The following is a 21,046-nucleotide window of genomic DNA, read 5'->3' on the forward strand; positions in this document are numbered from 1 at the left end:
GGTGTTGGGCTACTGAGCATTGAGCACAAGGTCGCGGGATCGAATGCGCAAACACCCGTGTACTTAGATTTAGGTGCACGTTAAAGAACACGTGTGGCTTGGTGCTACTAGTGGCGCATGCGCAGTAGTGACTAGGGAGCGAGAGAGAGATAAATATCCGCGGTGAGGCGCGCGTTGTGACGTCATGTGCCTCCTCAGAGCACCGCCACGGCGAAATCGCAAGTTCGCGGCCAGTAAAGCTTCCGCTTTGAGAAAGAACGTCGGAGTTTGTCAGCGCACAAAGACAATATTATTAGATAGATTGATTTTCGCGTTCACTGGCATCCATTCAGCTCAGACCAGTGTGTACTACATGTGCCACGGTGTGATATACATGCACACAGCTGCTCAGCTGGAACGATATTATGGGTGCGCAAAAATAACTCGTGCCAACAGCACTCGCCAAAACGCTGCACTGACTCCGGTGTTAGGGCCGCTTGAGCGGAGCGTCATGGTGCCGTGCTCTCGGTTTCGTCGCTTTAGGCAGTGCGACCGTGCCGGCGCCAACGGCCAGGGTGCTATAACACGCCCCGAGCGTGCATGTAATTTATGTTCTAATAATAATGTTGTGGTTGGATGCTCCATGGACGGCAGTTTATAACTGCTAGTGCGTCACAAAAGTTTTAGAAGGGGTCTGGGGTGAATTCAGCGTCCTTGTCGTTGTTTTGCCCCAATTGTATTATACGGACGCAGAATGCCTATGTTGATTAAATTTTCTACAGTCTGTTGTAGCACGTATGATGTGCTTTTCGCGAAGTGTGGAGGTTTGCGTAATTAAATGTGAGCGTTCCCAAAATAACTGGCATTATTTTGTGTGTGGTGAGTGCGTGATCATTGTATCGTTTCATACTCGGCTGCAGACCGCAGCAGATGCTTGCTTCAACACTTCCATTTCTCTTCCCCATTGAGGAAGATAACCTTAGTTCTCATTCTTACCCCATCTGCTTCATTATGTCTTGTCTACTTTCTCCTGTGTAAATGGTCGCATTACTTTTCGAATCACTTTTCGACACCACTTTTTCTTTTTTTTTTTTGCAGGGAAGATTAAAGCGGTGCGTAGACTAACTATGATTTTCTCAGCTACATTGCTTTTACATTGCACTATAGCTGGACGCTTATTTAGACTGGCTGTTGCTACGTTCTGCCAGCCAGCGGCCGGTAGCTGCGATATGAAAACTAGACCGAAATAGCAGGGCAAAAATACGGCAGCTCATTTCCGATTCGGGAATATAAAGAAATAAAAGGGATAGAAAGAAGAAAAGAGGGACCATGGACGCGCGCACCGAGAGGGGTTACTTAATTGGTCCAGACTTGTTATCTGCAACAATAACCTTGACCGAAGTTTATTTTTGCCTCTGGCCACATTATGTATTAAATTAAGTGCAGAGCTTTATCTTCACTAAGATCTATTTCCCCTCAGTCACATGCGCTTTCTAATTTCCAAGTGGCGCCCATTACGATGTGAAAACTTTGAACCTTACAAGGCAGTCGTAATTGTCTGTATTCTCGCATTTTTTTATGTCGATAAGAGAATGATTATGATTACTGTGGCCTTATTAGTTATTATGTTCACCGAGACAACCGACCAACAGCTGCTCTTGAGAACCAGTCAAATGTAAGCGCTTTGCTTTCTGAGTGCGTGTCCAGTTCCCCGTTCACCACTACCGCGTTAGCCGCGAGATTAAAAGACACAAGTTTGAATGGGAACGATCAAAACGACTTTATTTGGCAGCTCATGCACGTGGTCCAGTTTCATGTAGCACCAGACTCTCAAATAATGCCTTTGTGCACACTTTTAACTCGCTCGACTTGTGCTTACTGTCCCGCCTTTCAAGAAGTAAAACCTGCCACGGAAACAGACAAATGCCGCGTTGGTAAAAAAGAAAGAAAAGAAATGCTAATGTGCCAAAAGCAGATCACAGCTGGGTAAACTGTGAGCTCCGCAAAATCAAGCTAGCCCCTTCACATATTTAGTCAGCATGAATAGGCAATGCTGCGTACCATCGCCGAGACGCGCTGAGCAGACGTGAGATTATAATTATGGAGAAACAAAATATGGCTTTTGATTTTAGCAGTAAAAAAAGAGCATTTAATTTCAAGGACAACACAAGTGAAGCCAGACTCTTTGACAGTTCTAGGATTAGTAAAAGACTAGTACGACACATATGCGTGAAACAGTGCTCAGCTCGATCCACTTCGGATAGCGGAGAGCTTCAACAATCATTGCTGTCGTAACAGCGTGAGCATGCACTCTCTGGAATCGCATGACCAAACATTGTTATATCACATGATTGCGCGAAGCATCTTTAACATTATGGGGTGTGGTGGACTGGCCCAATGTTCACTGAAATTCGCTGAAGTTTCTCTTAAAGTCTCTCTCAGAAGCTCATTTCTTAGGAACTTAATCCTTTGATACACGAAGACCTACTGCAGGGTGTCTCAGAAAACTACAATCTCAAACCGAATTGTCTTGGTCGAAACTAGAAGTGTGAGCTTCAAGTTGACATTGAAGAGAAATGCCAAACCAAGTTAGATGTAAAGATCCGACACAGTCAGAACCGAGGATGGGTCTGTCTTTCGTACCATGACCTCTGTAGAATGGAAAGAGCGCTATAACAAAACAAGGGGGGGAGGGGGGGTGGTATGCTTTTTAACATCACCTTTAGGTTCATGTAGCAAATCCTCGCGACGTCATAGCTTCCAGCAGCGTCTTTTCTGTACTCCGTCGATTTACCAATATGCATTTGAGTAACGTAGTATTACACTGCGTTCAGAAGTGAACCAAAACTCAGCCTGGTGACATTTCTGGACTTCTCTGGACTTCTCCACCACAAGACGAGTTTTCGCAACATATGCTGATTAAAACAGTGGGAAATCCGCGAGGACAAAGTGACGTCATCGCTACTGTATTTCAGGCGCAAAAATCGGAAGGAGACAGTTGCCCTGAATCTTCTCTGCTAATAATCAGCGTTTTTCCACCGAAGAACCGACAAATAGATTCTCACGAATACGAACGCACTAGACGCACGCGACTCCAGCTTCAGTGGCGTTCGAGAGCAATCTCGACTGGGCAGTCTTGCGTATGCGTCAGGCCTTTGGCAGTTCCGTGGTGGCGATGGCTCGCCCCAGGAGGGGCGCATACTCTTCGTGCATGAGGGCGTCCAACTCCCTGGCCACATTCGTCCGCACGTGGTGCTTGAAGCCCCTGTCGCGGTCCTCGTTGAGGCTCAGGTTGGCGCCGTGGGCGACGTCCAGACTGACGTAGTCGATGAGGAACGTGCGCAGTATGGCCTCCTTGCCCGGCGCGGCCGTCGCCTCGACGCGGGCCGTTCCGGTGCGCACCACCACGTTCACCGGGACGGCCTTGATGGTGCCGGCCAGGTCGTCTCCTTTTGTCTGCAAAAAGCCACAACGTCGCCCAAGGTGTTGAACACGGGAGATTTATTTGCAGCTACTCACAACAGTGGTTTTTTTAGTCGTTTTGAGATAAAAAGAGGGAGAGAGGAGAGAAATGAAGGAAGGTAAATAGATTGCGTCGCGTTGGCTACGCTGCGCTGTAGAATGGAGAAGCGATAAGAGAAGAGCGCTTAATCTAGACAAGGGGAACAGACGGTACAGATTCGCATGGGCAAGGAACGATGCCGCCCCAGTCAAAGACGTTGGGAAAAAGGAAAAAAACAATGACCCTCCCTCCACGAAGTAAACCCGTATTTTGCGTGGGAGTGCTTCCTTTCATTTCTACCACCATTGTTTATTTAATTATTCTATTATTGCTTATATAATTGTTTATCTTATAGTTTGTTCTCGTTCCTCCGCCGGCTTCACGTTAACTCCGGCACAGCAATGGGCAAGACGGGAAGCTCGTCTTGTCGGTAGTCGAGCTGGTTGCTCTTCGGGCGTCTCCTGGGCAAGTGTATACCCCGAATGTATGTCTCGCCGAGCACGTTCGGCCCGGGCTTGGCGTTTAGCGACAACTTCGGCTCGCATCTCGGTCCTTCTATCTCGTCGTTCAGCTGCAACATCACTACAAGGACCCTCTTCGTTCATACTACTTCATAGCGATGAACCCCCGACTGCTTTTTCCAAGCGCCGATACAGAACTGATGACGTACCTCTCCGAGCGCCGAGTTATGTCGGGCGCTGAAGCCATCCGCTCCGCAACGCGCTACCTGCGCGAGTTGGAACTGCACCAGCTGGGCTGATGACGTCATCCGCGGCACCGCTCGCCTATTCTTGTGTAGGTAATCACCATTTGCCGTGACAGCTGCGCCGCTTATCTCATACTTGGCGCTGTGCCAACATTTATCGCCGAGCTTCATACACCCGCATCGCGAATCTTCAAAGTGGGACATATAGGCTCACGCGCAAAACTTAATCGATCTCAGAAGTTGCAGAAATGCATTCACATCTTTGCGAGCCGACTGGTGGCCAGGGGCGATGTCGGTGCTAAATTAATCACCTTAAGTTTAGAATAATGTGAGTATGCTGCTAGCGCCAGATTAGTGGTCTTATATATTCTTCACCTGTCTAAATTATTTGGGGTTTCGCTTTAGTTTTCCTTGAAAGGCTAAACTAAAGCCAATAAACATGTGTTTAACTTACGTGTCACAGACACAGTAAGCTGTGTCTTACCAGTGCTCACGTACGGGGCAGAAACCTGGAGGCTTACGAAAGGGTTCTAATTAAATTGAGGACGACGAAACGAGCTATGGAAAGAAGAATGATGGGTGTAACGTTAAGGGATAAGAAAAGAGCATTGGGTGAGGGAACAAACGCGAGTTCATGACATCTTAGCTGAAATCAAGAAAAAGGAAATGGGCATGGGCAGGACATGTAATGAAGAGGAAAGATAACCGATGGTAATTAAGGGTTACGCACTGGATTCCAAGGGAAGGGAAGCGTAGCAGGGGGCGGCAGAAAGTTAAGTGGTTGGAGGAGATTAAGAAGTTTGCAGGGACAACATGGCCACAATTAGTACATGACCGGGGTAGTTGGAGAAGTATGGGAGAGGCCTTTGTCCGGCAGTGGGCGTAACCAGCCTGATGATAATGATGATGATGATAACTTACGCCACTAAGATGCTACCTTTAAACAAAAGAAAGCATAAGGAGGTTTGAAAGCCTAATCTGCCATTCTGGTCTGATCTAGAATGTGTCCTTGGCGTTCCTTTAACACATACTTGGGCGAAATAAATGCGTACACTCACTATTTTTGCAAGGACGCAAGAGGACAAACGGCAAATGCACCTGCGAAGTGCCATTGCTGACTCACCACGGCGACGAAGCTGGCCGTGATGCCACTGAAGTCGAGCGTGCAGCTGACGCTAGTGTTGCGGCCCACGTGAGTTGGCTTGTCGCAGTCCCCCAAGCGCCGGATGCCCGTGTCGAATCCGCGGAATACGCCCGCGGTCATGTTCACCTTCAAGTCCCGGTTCGTGAAGCCCGTCTTCAACACCTATAGAAAGCCCGTAGGCGGGAAGGACATGCAAAACGGTCTGTGTTGTTCGTATGCAGCCTATGAGCAAACAAAAAACCTTCTTTTACGGTCAGTTTTATTGGTTACTACTCTATGGTTAAGTGGTCATTTTTTCGAGAAGATTTTGTTCAACGACATCCGCATCGGCAATAGACAAATTCCCATAGATCTCTGTGCTCTGGCACGTATATTCTTTATTGTCAAACTTTTGTCTACTGTAGTTTGGTCTGAAGCACCAGCCTTAACCTAAATAAAGGTGAATCGACGGGCTCGCAGCTGGATAGAGCGCAAGGGTGTCCCTGGGGACGTAATTAGCCACGATACCTCAATTGCGCTCATCCACGATTGCTTCGATGAGGGGTCGCTTGAGCACCGCCTTTTCGCGCCCTTTCCTACACGCAAGCGTTGAAGGTGTTGAATTTCTTTCGAAATTCAGTTTCTAGCCGCATTCAATACAATGGGATCTCGTATACCGGATAATAGCCGTCTTAATCACCCGTTATCAGTATTACACCTTCAGTAAAGCAGTATACGTTTAATCACATTCTAACATGGTTTAGCGGTGCTCACAATGTCTTCGGCAATTTTCGGCCGCGATGTCCTTGTGACAGAAAGCTTCATAAATCCTTATTACAACGAAGTCGCGTCACAGAAATCGTTCCGGATAGTAATTGAAATGCAGTAACAATATCAGTCGAAGAGCAGCACTGCCCCTTCACTCGGTAGAGGAGAAGAGCGCTGAGTCGAGGCACGTTCGTGAACACGACCATAACTTTGTACCTTAAACTTGAAGAACGGAATCACTGCCGAAGGATACAGCCTCGGAGTGGCCTTCAGGAGTCGCAGCATCTTCTGCTGCACGATGGTGTCCATGTATGCGTTGGCATCTCTGATTGTGCCGCCCGGTAACGACGGGGAGGACACTGCAGAAAAAAAAATATGTGCATGTATATGTAGCGAAATGCTCTTGTCGGGGTTGGTTTTAGCGTATCAGAATGCAGTGTATAACAAATGCATTGCATAAAAGCTATGCATCTGCAACGCAGGTTCTTGTAATCTACGTGAAGAGAAGCTTTCGTGATACGGTCAATAGAATACTTCACTAAGGTTGCTACTTGGGCCTGCTGGTGCGCCATTAGAACGTATAACATTGCGCGTAAAAGATACGGACAAACGCAAGGAATGCAGATACACACATTTGCACATAAACGAAATGTATATGTATCCTCGTTCTTTGCGTTTTATTCGTGTCTTTTACGCGCAACGTTATATGTTCTAAATAAATGCTCCAAATTTGCCCATTTCATTCGTGCGTCCTTCGCGTAAAGGAAACGCAAGTGGTCTCGCCCACCCGTACTATGCGATGTGAGAACTCTTATCTTGCATTGTATTTCTCCATTTCTTCATATTTATTTTGAATGTACCGCCTTCTTCTTGGTCAACCCTGCGTTATGGGTATGTGCAAAAAATCATCATAATCAAGACGCGCATCTAAAGAAAGCTAGTTGGAGTTGGTACGATAGATTTGTACGTGCGATTGTGGCATAATGAAGCTCCTGTGGCTTTCAGAGGGGGTGGAAGACGTGTATAGATATACGCGAAGCATTCCAGCCCTTCGCAAAAGTTACAGTTAGCTCGGATTACTGAAATGGCTGGACTCGTTGGCATTGACGCCTCATACAAGGCGAATTGTTCGTACACGCACATTCAAGGAAGCTCTTATGCACGTCTCGATAGAATTCATGTTCCGTCAGCGCTCCTATCCCGTGGGCTTTCTTGCTCTACCAGATCAGTATAATTTTCAGACCATTGTGTAGTTATAGCCCGACTAGGTGAAGATTCCGATGCTAAACTCCGGCCTCACTGGGCCCTTTGGAGGCTTAACTCCACACTCATCAGTGATGAGGAATTTGGCATTCGTGTGTGCAATGCTTTTGACGATTTGCTTTATGACTGATTTGTCTTTATTTGCTGCATTGGAGCCGTTTAAGCAAGAGGTGCGCACAGTCGCTATAGAACTAAGCTCTACGGGGTACTTTTAAAGAAAGAACGACGAAAAGGGGCTGGTGAAAAGTTTTAAAATGCTTTTACGGGTTAGAGTGCGAAATGCCCGGTTCATACGTTGAAGAAATTGCCAACGTAAAATGTCAGCTCAACAAACACGACGCAGAATGCAACAAAGGTGCCTGTATTCGCTCGCGCAACAACTCTGTTATAAATTCAGAGAAACCAACCGGTCAGGCATTGCTCGATGAGCATCGCTACGCAAAGTCGAACGGAAAAATCACAAATGTACTCTAATGGTACCTTAGTAACAAGTACAGATGATATTATGATGCAATCTGAGAATTGCTACACAGAACTGTTTAGCGCTAATCAACATACTAATGAAGCTGAACTTCAAAACAATTTCATCTCTCTTATAAGCCCTTTAAGAGACGAAGAGTGTTTTTCTGTAAGCGGTCCTCTTACTTTGCAAGAGGTTGAACTTGGCATAGATCAACTGTCTTTATCAAAACCACCAGGTTCTGGCGAACTTCCGGTGAACCTTCTAAGACATTTAAGAATAATCTTTGTCCCATTCTAATGAGAACTTTGACCAAGGGTTTCGAAGGCAAGACCGTTTCATAGTCCTTCACATTCGCCTTCACTAACTTCGCCTTCATTAAGACCAAAAGTCACGGGTTCGACTCCCGCGAATGGCTGGGGTTCAACTCCCACCAAAAGTCAAGGCTTTGTAGCCTTTTCGTACCTTTCGTGTCGTCGACGCGTTTTCGCTCAATATCGACTGGCTTATGAGACCTACAAGGCTTTAGCCTAAAAACTACGTCATGTTTGGGCTGCAGGCCCATAAAGTTATGCAGTGTTGACTACAAAATTTGTGCCAAAATTTTGTATGAGAGGCTACGATTTGTAATGTCAATCCTTATTGGACCTCCCCAAACGTGTGGACTGAAGGGACACTCTATACAAACTATTGGCCATATCGCTTGTACTATTCTTGATTATTGTTCAAACGCTTATGAGATACTTGCATTGCTTCAAGTTGACTTCGCAAAAGCATTTGATCGTGTTTCCCACGCAGTTCTGTTTTCTCTTCTACAGCAAGCTAACGTTGATTCTACTTTGCTAAAAGGAGAGTAACTTTGTTGTAAACATTGTTATACCCGCTTGATGGTGAATGACCATCTCTTGGAGCTTATATTCATCCAATGATCTGTCAAACGAGGTTGTCCTATGTCGCCTTTCCTGTTTTCTCTTTATTTGGAGCAGCTGTGCTTGAGTATTCTTCAGTCTGGTAGCATTCGTGACTACAGCATGATAGGAAAGGAGATGAAAGTGCTAGCATATGCAAACAGTATTGTTTTTTTTTCTGCAAATACAAACCGAGCACTGAAGAAATTGTAGCTACCGTGGAGCAATTTGGTATTCTTTCAGGCGTACATATGAACTATTAAAAAAGTTCAGGTCAGTGGTTTGGGTAATGGTGGTGTACATCAACTTCGTTTGCTGGAATAGAGGGTACTCTGGTGCCCCCAAAATACCTTGCACTCAAAATGCCCCAAATGCACACAATTAAGGGGGGCACTATTGGAAAGAGAAAGTTCTTGCCCTTGAATGTTACGTTAAATCTTTTATACCGGACAACCTTTCAATTTTTGGTGAAGCTGAGGCATGCACCACTTTCTGGGTAAGAAAACTATGGTATGTATTACAAGTACTCCACTGTGCCAGATCTTACATTGAACGTTTTCACCGCATGTTTGACACCTTCATATGGTCTTGAAATTGTGAAGATATGAGACTAGGTAATCTTTTCAGGCCGGTTAGGCCAGTTGGGCTGAGCTTAGTACATCTGTGTGTGTGTCACTTGGTGTCTCGCTACTTACTTTTTCGTGACAGTTCTCACCTTATAGTTAAAATTTTCTTGCAGGTCAACCTGAGGAATGTGTTACCTAACCTAGTGGGCTCATCAAATTTTCCTATACAATGTCATTGAGGTTTTATGCGTGGAGTGTATTTCTCGGTTCGTTTTTTAACAGTGAGGTTCACAAATGAATATTTCTAGTGTGTATCATGAGAAAACCGTTTTACAGAGATTTGATATCTATGTTATTTCCGCCACCACATTACCACCCAACATACTTTGGCCTGCCAGGACAGGGTGTACTAGCTCGTGTGCGCAAAATGCTTCTGCCTCAATGTATAAAAATAAAGTTCGGCAGCATGTTACACTCTTGTAACACTCCTGTAAGCCTGCTGCACGCATGTATAGTGCCGTACTTTACACGATTGAAGGGGTCAGACTTCTTGCAAGACATAATAAACCACAGTGTGAAGTAAACGTATGGTACTGTAGGTCGACCTCTTCAACGACACATGCGAGCACCTTATGCACTACCTAGATGTGTCTTCATTCTTCCTTCCGTTCTTCCTTTCTTCCCGTCTTTCTTTATTTCGTTGTTCCTTCTTTATTTGTTCTTCGAATCGTGCTTTCTTCCGTTCCTTCTTTCATTCCTTCTCTCGTTCTTTCTTTGCTTCCTTCGTTCTTTTTTTGTTTCTCTATTCATATTCAGCCATTGCATTTTTGCTTTCTTACGGGGCTATGCTCGATTCCTGATCATGATAGTTTTTTGACTTACCGGACTAGACGCCGCTTTTTTGCGGGTGTGGGCCATTACAATCAGCCATCTTTAGAGCTTTCGCCTTAAAAATTTCTTTTTTAAATTACATTCTGAAGCCTTGCGTATCAGGACCTGGCTACGTTCAAGATACATTTTCATGACGTCCATTAATTGCCACCTGTGTGACGTACTTGAAACAATCGAACATTGTTTTATAGGCTACAGGGATGCTATGTCGTTTCGGGATGTGCTTAAACGAACTCTTCACAAAGACTTTGATATAAATCCTTATTCCCTGCGATATCTGCTGCAACCCTGTTGTGACGTTCTACCCTTTGACATGTTTCGGCTCATTGGAATGCATAGCCTCTGGAAAACACGCACGTTCGGTCGAAATGCCGAACCATAATTTGATCAACTATCTTCATTCAAATCATTGTCCAACTGAAACATCTATACGAAAAAAATTGAATTTCGTCCAGATTGCCGTTCTGTAATGGTAAAGTGCTTATCCTTACCACCGTTTCACTATTTCTTGTGAAGAGTGACCGCAACCTGAGCAGCGCGTTTCAATGACGCAGAAAAACTCTGTGGCGCTCCGTGTTTGTTTCAATTCGTCGCCGCGCAAGTAGAAGAGACTTCGTAGCTCGGTTATCCGTCTGTTTCGCGCAGGAGTCATGCGTGCCTAAATAAACGCCATGAAAGAAAACACAAACTTTTGTGACATAATCGTTAGCGCAATGGCTGCTATGCTGGAGGATCAAGGTTCGACCCCTGCATCGAGCACGTAACTAATTTTCTTTAAGTGTGTGTGAGCTATTAGGCAAGACAACAGCGACATCAGCACCCAGCCAGCAGCCAGGGTCACGAAAGTCCGGGGAGGGGGGGGGGGGATGTTCTCAAGGATTGTTTCACTTTGAAAATGATGAAGGAGAGAGCGACCCCAAAGAACAAGTTTTGATGCAGTGCTAATGAGGTGTCTACAACTAGCTAGTTGACATTTGCTTGAAAAATACTTCTAAGTTCGATACTAAGAAATTAAGCTAAAGTACATAGTGGCGAGCCAGAAGCACCTGCTGTTAACCACCACCCTGTTCCCGCATTTTGAGTTTTGTGTCACTGGGGCTGTTTTATGGAGCTAAGCAGGGAATTAGAAAGACATTTACAAAGCGCAGTGCACAATCATCAGCTGCTAGGAACTTTGTCGAGGGACCTGGTGCGTGCGCTTCGTGGCTCGTTAAGCATGCTCCCTCGGAATGACGCACCGCTCCATGGTTAAAGGCTGTAATATCTGTCGAATCGAAAAGGGACAAGTACGTGTTCTCACAGCACTTTGTGACTTTCTTGCAGACAGTGACCTCATTCGGTCACTTGTATCACTTCGGTCAATTGTGTTAACATGTACAGTCGCGAGCAAAAAGTCTGGAAACAAATTGGCACAGCTTACGTTCCCCTCTTTGACCAAGGCAATGCATAGAGAGAATTTCATTTTGCACAGCTATGCAAGAAGAAATAAGAGATAATTTACAGTCGGGGGCAAACTTTTGCTCCCGACTGTACATGCGATCGGTGTGTGACTTTTGCCGAAGTTCTTAACTTGAGTGTCTGTTTTCGTCATTTCTTTTTCTGAAAGAGCTGGAAGGCGCACGCTAAAGAATGTATTTGATGTACTGATGTGCTCGTAATTTGCGCTGCGCGCAAGGTTGGTTTATAATGTACTGCTGATCTTTGGCGTCCTCCGACTGAGCGAATACTATAGCACCTGCTTTCAGCCTGAAATGGCAGGCCTATGCGTGGCCTAGTTTACGTCTTTTTGTGTCGTTTTGTTGTTTATTGCATTTCTTAGGCGATTGAGTTTGTTGTCGGAAATATTGAAGAAGCTCTGTCTTCGGGAGATCTAGCATATAAGATCCTGCTGTCATGGTGCGAATCTTAGATTGGTCAGACTGGGAGATGCCTGAGCATCTGCCTCCTCGAGCACAAAAATAACATAAAACAACATAAAACACAGCACTTCTTAGCCGCTCATTGCCGTACGTGCGAGTGCCGTGCCAATTCAACAATCAGCGTGCAGGGGAAATTACCGAGGCTTTCCACATATCTACAAGAACTACTCGTGCATAAAGCAACCCTCTCTTGACCTACTTCAAAAAGAGATTGAACATCTTCGTGGGTACGTTGCTTAATGTCTTGTTGTTAGTTCCGTTCTTTCTGCTGTTATGCATACACGCTTGTGGGTTGAATGTTTTGTTGTTTTCCAGTTAAAAACAAAACAATTGTGTGACAGCGCTCCTCCATGTGCCCATCTTTACAATCGTCAACGTCTTAATTTCGTTGTAAATTTGAACCCACGAATCAGTTTTAAGTATATAGCCCAGCTTTCCTCTCTCTTCCTGTTTTGCCAGGGATGTATCGCTTATTGAACAATGACGGAAAACTTACCGCGGGGAATCGGTCTGGCTGGCCTGAATATGCGTCTTGGTGGAACTGGAGGAGGCACTCGAGGTACTGCAAGAGAAAAAAAAACAGAGAATTGAGAGAAAAACGATGGTTTCGATATTGCCGAGGGTGTAAGTGACCTATTGGATAAAATTGAAAAATGTTGGCAGATATTGTGTTGCCGCGTGCTTCTCTACAAAGAATAGCTTTTGCTCAAAGTAACCAAATTGGGTGATGTAAAAAGCGTTCCATCAATAAAGCACATATTGCAACCACGCTTATTACCGAGACATCCCTTGGAAACCAGTGCACAAGAATCCTAGCCACTCGTGAGTCACAATGCGGGCCTCTTCGTTTGCGGCAAATAAAGAAAAACAGAACATGCGCAATGCCGAAATAGCCAGGTCCCATCTACGAAGTCTTCATTTACTGTCAGCCTCCTGCCCGCTGTTCTCACATAAAAAGGTCAGACACGTGAGTGGAGATGATAAAATTGACGCATTCTTTTAAACGATTCCACAGACGTACCTATCACACTGCAATTTTCATGATTTCATTTTATATTCGAGATTTTCAACATTTCTATTTCTACAAGTAAAGAAAATCACTGGTTAGCAAACAGGTGGGATTCCTGTCAGATACATTCTTTAAAAAAAAATAACTTTTTTTTTGTTTTCTCCGCGTACAAAATAGGACTCACAGCTCGGTCTGTAGGTGTTTCTTGGTCCCGGGAATACGGGGGCTCCGGGGACACCTGCATGCGGAATACTCAATTAGCCAAGGGAACGCTACAGTCTGAAATAAACCATAAGACGCTCAGAAGTAGAATTATAACGAAAAAATAAACACGAACGTGAAGGGTCATCATCTTCTAGAAGGTCAAGGAACTTGTAGAGGGTATCCTCGTAGCGCTCTGTGGTGGTGGACGATCCTGCCAGAGTGATTGACGAGACGAAGGGTTAAAAAATACGAGGAAAATAAATAAATTTACTGATATTAGGCGCCGAAATTTGAACAGAGCCATCGTTGAGATACTGATGACGTCAGAGCCTACAGACCTTACGTTGCATTGTTAGCGCCCATTTCCTTGCGGGTGTGCTACTTGCGTTACTACTGCTGTGGGAATATATTTTCCCCAGGTCAGAATTGCTCATTTTGCGGCATTTCATGCATCGAAGTTTCGCTGTTGTTTTGAGGACAAAGATGCAAGAAGTAAAGCTTCGATTCGATGCTATGAGACCTATTTTATTTATCTATTTAGGAGTTAACATGCACCAGAAGTTGGGCACATTACCGCACGGTTGACGAATATAAAAAAAAAAATAATCATCAGTCATTTAAGGAGACTAAAAGACCGTGACTCTTAGAAGGATAGGTCTGGAGTACTTTCTTCAATGCACCATTGGAAACAAAACTCAATACGAAGCAATTCATGAAGCAATACGATGCGATGTGTGTGCGTGCATGCGTGTGCGTGTGTAAGATGAAAGAAAACAAAGTGTTAGACAACTGCATTCCAGTAATTTTACGCAGTTCTCTGCTCTGGAGTACCGGTTAGATAGTTACGTGCCTGCACCTACACCATAACAACCTATACCATAACCCTAACATCTAACATAACTTTTCCATCATCTGAAAGGAGCGTATTGTGGGAAAGAAAGAGATGTGTGTTCCTGCAGATGCGAAATTTATCAGCGTTCAGATACGTTGTGGAGTCACGGGCTGTAAAAGCGAACTGCCATAAAAGTGACGTACATTTCGGATGTTGTTAGTTTCGTTTTACTTAGTGGATGTTCGCTCGAATTTCTTTGCAGGAAAGACCATGGGTAGAACTCACAAACCTGTACATTCATAAGTGCTGTTTCCCACTGGCCAGCAACGTTCGCTAATCACTTGCTTTAAGAACGCACTGACTTAAAAGCATCACACTAAGAAACAAGACGGAAACATAAGTTGACAGCACAACACCGTCTTGTTTCTTCGTGTAGTGCTTTTAGGTCAGCGCGTTCTGGAAAGAAATAAGCTTGACCAATTATAGCACTATTTATTGTTCTGTTTGCTGTTTCCAGTAACAGGATTGTCTTCAAAGGGGTCTTACGAAAGTTTCTAGCATAAGACGTCTTTTTTAATACGGGACTGGATGATCTACGGTACCACCAAATTACTTTGACTACGTAACAGCTGACACTCGAATTACTAATACATTTATGTACTAATTACTAATACATTTATAGCTGCCGAATGTTTCACCCTGAAATTTTGTTTCTGTGTTGTCATCGCTTAAGTTAAGATAAAAGGGCTGCATATGTCGCCACGAAAATACACGCACTGTTTCGGGTGAAATAAACAGCTTCACTTATTGAACCTTCACGTATTAAAAAAGAACTGTGATTTAGTATCGATTGACGGAAAAGTTACCGTTAATTTTTGTTAAAGGCATGGCCGTATGCCTGAAGTATATTCTCAACTAGAAATGACATGTATACTGAAAACTGTCACGCGAAAACTGATGTCAGCACTGGAAACCTGGAGGGGTATGTGCTGATGCTCAGCAATAGGGAGCACTTCGTCTGTATAGATGTATGAACCGCTTGCTGATGCACAGCTCTGGCGTTAGTGTGGATGAGAAGGTCACACAAACGAGAGACCACAGCAGGTTAAGCGGGACTCCGATTTCTTCCGATACACATTGAAATATTGTACGACAATTTTTTTAATAAAAAATGCTTACTTTGGCTGCTGGCGACGACCACTGCGAGGCAGAATGCTAGTAACCGCAGCATCCTGGGAAGGTGTGTGCTCTATGAAAAGAACGGCAAGGACACATAATTAATTTCCCTTGTTTAAGGATGCAAGCCGCCTAGAAGTCAATAGTGCTGAAAAGTACGAATAACGGCAAGGAAATTGCTTATTTGGGTCAGTGTGCGGGGATGTTGATAGTGCAAAGATTGCCTCCAAGTTGTTTAAACAAAAGAAAAAAGGGGCGGAGGGCGGGAGGAGTTTCAATGTCAGGGAGGATAGGTGTCAGAATAATGTGTGACGGGTGTACAGCCATATTGCGTTAGAAAGCGCCACATGTATCATTGTACATGCTTAAACTTGCAGACCTTTTTTTCTGAAGGTTCTGTTCGGAATCTGCGCCATCTACATTGCATGACGACGCAGATTTTATTTATATGTTTTACTGACGTTAAGAGAACCACAGCGCTGCCATCCATACAAAAAGAATTGAAGCGTTCAGCAATGATACTATCTAATCGCGTCGTCAAGGGCCTTGCCCTACAAATTGGAATGTATTGTTTGTGATCATATTTATTAATAAACTTTGTTCTTACTGTAAAGAACGGCCAATAGTTGTGACAAAATTCAACTGCACAATTAAAGAGCTAATGAAGCGCCACATGGGAATACCTTAATTAAAATAACAATGTCATGGGAAGTCTCATACTACTAGTGTATGAAAGCTGGTGTTTGATTAAGCGAGAACGTTTTGCCACAAACGAATTATGTGAGGACTTTTTAGGTGTGTTTAGGGACAGGATGCGGAGGGACGGTAGGCTTAGGGCATCGAAATTTTTTATTGGGCTTAGATTAATACCACAGTACTTTAATACCTTAAAGAACGCTCAGCTAAATATGACTGCTTAGCGAGAATATCGAAATACGACCTGCTCCGGTCGTGGAAAGTAGAATCGAGAAAACACGCGCTCGTAAATACGAACGCGCGCATATCTTGTTCTTTTGAGTGGCACGAGCATCGAGTGACACGCTTGTTTCTTGCGCAGCACTTACGGTTCACCTCCTGAGACAACCGGGGTGGAAATTCAAAATAAATCAGAAAAAAAGTAGAAAAAGAATAGTAGACTATAAAATTCATGGGTTTCATTGGATATGCTATCAGAGCACACGTTTAGTTGCAAGTTGAGTTACTGAAGTGTGTAGAATAATTATGAATAATTAAAAATCACTGAGACGACCGGGCACGAAATTCAAAATAAATCAGAAAAAGAATAGTACAATACAAAATCCGTGGGTTTCATTAGAGATATGATATCAGCGCATAAGTTTAGTGCCAAGTTGAGTTGCTGAAGTGTTTGGAATAATCAGAATTAATTTTAAATCACAGATTACCGTACACCAAAGCAAAGAATCGCAGACTTTAGAGACCCGCCATGTGAGTACGACTTCGGCGAAATTCCTGGAAACCCAGAAGTAGAAAGCGGTAGTAATGACGTCACTAATGATGTCACACACAGGAAGGTGGCATGATATATAACCGGCTAATTAATGAAAACCTGTTGCCTCCGAGTTCGGTTCGTGCGTTGCGTTCCCCTAAAGTTAACCTAAAGAAGACCAACGCCGAGGTGCTAGTGCCACTAAGAGGATTAGAGTCACCTACCATTTCTTTTTTTTCATTTTGTGTCGCTTTCTATTCTCCTCCTCGTTTCGGATTTCGTAAACACACGCACACGTAGACACAACAGACACGCAAACATACGCGTTGTAGTTGTGATACTATTCGCGCATGTTAACATAAATATCCATGTCACTCCACTAAAAATCTAACTCGCTACAGAGCATTCACACGCGCTGTTGTTGGGCATTCTTCTGAAATCCAGTTTTGTTTCCTTCAACTTTTTTTCGCAGTAGCTATAACCCATTCAGGTGGATTTCTCGGCTATCGCATTACACCTTTACTTTTTTCTGTGCTAAAAAAAATAAAAATAAAAGCAATAGCGAAGGATAGAAACAGATACAGGGTATAGCTGTCTATAGCTAATCTTTTTCGTTCTCTTTTTTACTGCAGCACCCAAATGCTAGAGTGATTATATTAGCGATAACGTAACAAAACAGGTTGTTGATTCTATCCGAAAGTTGATGTAAGCATAAAGTGAATGCTATGACATCATCGATATATCTCGAAGATGTCCGTTGCTCTCTAGCTCTCTCTCTCGTTGCCCTCTTTCTCAGTGCAAACTACTGCTAAATTGCGTTATTTAATGAGGCAGTAGATGTATTATATCTTACGACGTGCCATCCTTGCGTATGCTGAGCAGAACTTCCTTTTCCTTTATTCAGGGTCATCATCGCTTTTCTCTCTACTGTTCTCAAGACAAAAAACCCGCCAACCGAAGCTTCCTTAATTTTGTCGTTTTCCTATCTAATTTTCCCAGTATCTTGGTTTCATTACTGTATATTGGAAAGCTATTCTTCATTTGACGTAATGCTGCCTATGCTAATAATGTGTTGCCTTACCGCTTTTATAAGCCTCAGTTCCTCGAAAGTGAAAAAAAAAAGAAACTTTGGCTTGGGCTAGACGATTCATTCTAATTCTACAGTCAAGGCTTTGTCTTGTAAAGATCGAGGACGAGAAAGCAACACGTCTAAGGAATGACGAAGCGAATTTCTGCTCTACGCACTGCCGCGTTCTTGGTCCCTCGGCTAGCGTTAGCAAGTAGGCCGTTGCGGTTGGCCATACGATCATGACCATCACGGTCAACGCACTTCCTGTTTGTCGTCGGAAATAGCGCTTTCTTCTGCCACAGCGATAGTTTCGCAAGTAGCAGTGTCGCGTCCGAACACGGATCAATGACATAGATCTAACATCGTTAAAAAGAAAGAAAAAAACATTTCTTTCCTTTTTCTCGAGTCATAACATGTGCGGGCACTGACTGAGTTATAGTCTGTTAAGTATATATAACAGCGGTCTCGCGACCAAAAGAGCTTTAGTCACCGTATGGTTCGACTATAGTAGCGCACTATTTCTAGCGCACTATTTCTTGTGGCTGCATTCCTTAATCTTGCTTCGCTAAACTGCCGACAACATATCACGTGCGGCGTTTCGCAAGACCTTGTGAGGCGGGCGACATTGACGATCCTCTTACAGACCATCAACACTCGGGTGAGTTTGTTAAAGATTTCGTTAACATCGCCTATATAAGCAATTCATGTTTTAAATAAGGACAGTTTACCTTTTGCAACGTTTATTGTAAAGGAAACCACCTGCTTACGCATACTATTAACTTGCGGATTTGATTCAAGCTCTGTCGCAATTGAGGGCCTTTCTGTACTAAAATAAAAGCGTTTCCGCATTCTCTCGTAGGTGTGACGAAATTAACTAAGCATTGCGATAAATGGGAGAACAAGAAATAGTGTTTCTTTCTTGCTTATCAAAGTCAAATAACATTATTCGAGTCGAAAGAATGCGACAAATTTTCTCCTTGCAAGGTGTTATCAACATGCATACAAAAGAGGGCGTACAAGCCCGTATAGGACTCTTGAAAAATGTCTTCCTAGAAACGGCGCCAATACTGTCCTTGAAAGTGAGGCGTGATATGCGTGCACGAAACGCCACCGGCGAGGCATTTCTTGCTTCGCAGCAAGAGGTGGCAGAGAATCATTCGCTAACATGGCAAGGGGAAGAAAGATAACGACATCGTGCGGTCTTGTAACCATGAACTTACAGTGCCGCTTCGAGACATCCGCGTAGAAAGTTCCCGCCGTGGTCACTGTGTTTACGCCTCGCCGAGAGTCCTTGGCACTGCGGCTCACGTGTCGATCGGAAGCCGGCGGCGGATGTCGGCTGCCATTCGTGTCGCGACAGCGACAATTCTGGCCGCTCGGCGGCGGTACCGACGACGTCGACGACGTTCACGACGCGGCGGCGGGGAGCGTGCTCGTTGCCGAACGCCCTCAAGAAAACCGGTTGCGTCGGAGAAATACGCCTCCGAAGCGAACGAGAAAAATCACCGCCCACGTCTGCGTCCTTGGCTGCGACAGAACGAAAGCGAACGACGCGATGAGTCGCGTGCGCGTGCCTTTGCGCGAGGGCATGTCATCGCTCACGATCGAGCGTGTTGGGTTGCCCTTCTGGATCCATTAGCAATACGATTGGAGCAATCGTTCGCGTGAAATCGGAGGCGCACGTTTGCATATGCCGAAGGCCTCGGCTTGGCTGCTCCCACGTTCTGTACTTGGCTCTGCATGCCTGCAGTGTTTGACTGGCCCTTCTCAGCCATCTTGTCCTCATTTCTTTCGTCGCATACTGTATGTTCATTTAACTGCTTTCTTCCGTTATTTTTGCACGAGCAAGAACTGGCAGGCACAAAACGCACTCCGTCATTTAATACGCAATCTTTCTGTGCCCTTAGGTATCAAACAGTTTGAGCTTCAGGGCCTGTATTCACGAACAACTCTTACGCTAGTACTGTTCGAAAGTGCAGATTTCAGCCAATATTCGTGGTCAATGCCAAAGAGCACTTACGAATGAAAAGCTTTATGTATTCGACCCCACCTTATTTACTGTCTATTACAGGAAGAAACAAGAGCTAGAGGACATTAAACTTGACAAAGAGTCTTGCTCCTCTTCACGCTCGAGATACAGATGCGTTTCCATTCGATATACGAACATTACTTTGCATACTTCGTGCAGATATTCCAAGAGACGTGTTTTACAGGCACGTCGCACGAGAAGATCATTCACTTGAGATCGCGCGACTGTTTCACGAACTTCAGAGACAATAAATAAACAACGCATGCTCTTAAAAATCACCGCGAAAGTTTTCTTTTAATGCCATGATTTCACTCCAGTGAGCATTGTTTGGTTGTCGGAAATGTCGTTATTTATCAGGAATTCCTAGTTCCTGCACGAAAATATCTGATAACTTAGGTACCTGATAGTATATCTTACCTATAGTTCTGCACCGCGCCAGAAGTGTCCATCGGCAAGCAGCTTCGGCAAATACTGATACCAGAACTGTTGCACGGACAATGTGCCAAGCCTAAATAACTTTTTTTTTAGCGGCCTTACACGAAGCACACTCATATTTCCCTCGCTGCCTCACGCCTCAAGTGAGTCAGCAGCGTGTCCTCGTGAAAACCGAAAACAAGTCGACGTTCGTTCCGACCTTCTCAATTTAGTTTATTTCTTTTTCGATGTCCTCGTGAGCCGTTTAAAACGATGGCGCTTCACAAAGAGCCCACGTTCACCTCCTTTCTTTCCTTGCTCTTAGCGGTGGCCCGTGCATTAGCTGTGCGCATGTGTCATTCGGCACGCTAACGCCTCTCTATTCGGGGCTGCAGTGGAGATGCGGCGTCGCGTGAATGGAATACAAGCCAGCGATGGCGAAACGGCCAACTGGAGATCCTGTTAGGCTAGCGCTGTTTCTCAAGCACGAAGGACGCGGCGCAAGTAAACAAGATGTCGACACGTTTGCGCACCATGACATGTCGTGAGACAAAGTGCGCCGTTGACGAAAATCTTCGACCCAGTTCCCCAAAGAAGCAACTCATCGCACCTCCCCTACCGATTCCCTGCTGAAGATCACTGGCAATCAGGTGTTGCTTGAGACAGGCTGATGCACGGCACAGTTTCAAAGGGCACTAAACACTTCATCAGTTCAGGCTGACAAATTAAACTCGTTTAATAGCATATTTTTGGTAATTTCGCGGTAACAAGTGGTCCGTTA

General features: G+C 44.6%; 1 protein-coding gene across 1 annotated transcript; it reads right to left on the bottom strand.

Moving 5' to 3' along the window:
- Window positions 1-1,740: 1,740 nt before the first annotated feature.
- Window positions 1,741-19,345, bottom strand: LOC126541366 (salivary anticoagulant protein P23-like). Its single transcript, XM_050188118.3, has 8 exons — window positions 19,043-19,345; window positions 15,310-15,379; window positions 13,432-13,509; window positions 13,279-13,332; window positions 12,582-12,647; window positions 6,295-6,437; window positions 5,311-5,493; window positions 1,741-3,435 (listed from the first exon to the last, which is right to left on the bottom strand). Exons 1-8 carry the CDS (start codon window positions 19,058-19,060, stop codon window positions 3,127-3,129), a joined length of 921 nt encoding a protein of 306 aa, XP_050044075.1. The 5' UTR covers window positions 19,061-19,345; the 3' UTR covers window positions 1,741-3,126.
- Between the last annotated feature and the right edge of the window lie 1,701 nt (window positions 19,346-21,046).

The sequence above is a fragment of the Dermacentor andersoni genome, chromosome 2 (genome assembly GCF_023375885.2).
Source record: "Dermacentor andersoni chromosome 2, qqDerAnde1_hic_scaffold, whole genome shotgun sequence".
Taxonomy (NCBI): Eukaryota; Metazoa; Arthropoda; class Arachnida; order Ixodida; family Ixodidae; genus Dermacentor; species Dermacentor andersoni.

Coding starts and splice junctions, on each gene's coding strand:
- LOC126541366 (XM_050188118.3), bottom strand. Junction 6,438..12,581: donor AGCCAGACCGATTCCCCGCG/GTAAGTTTTCCG, acceptor TTTTTTCTGCAG/TGTCCTCCCCGTCGTTACCG. Junction 3,436..5,310: donor CGGCCAGCTTCGTCGCCGTG/GTGAGTCAGCAA, acceptor GGCTTTTTGCAG/ACAAAAGGAGACGACCTGGC.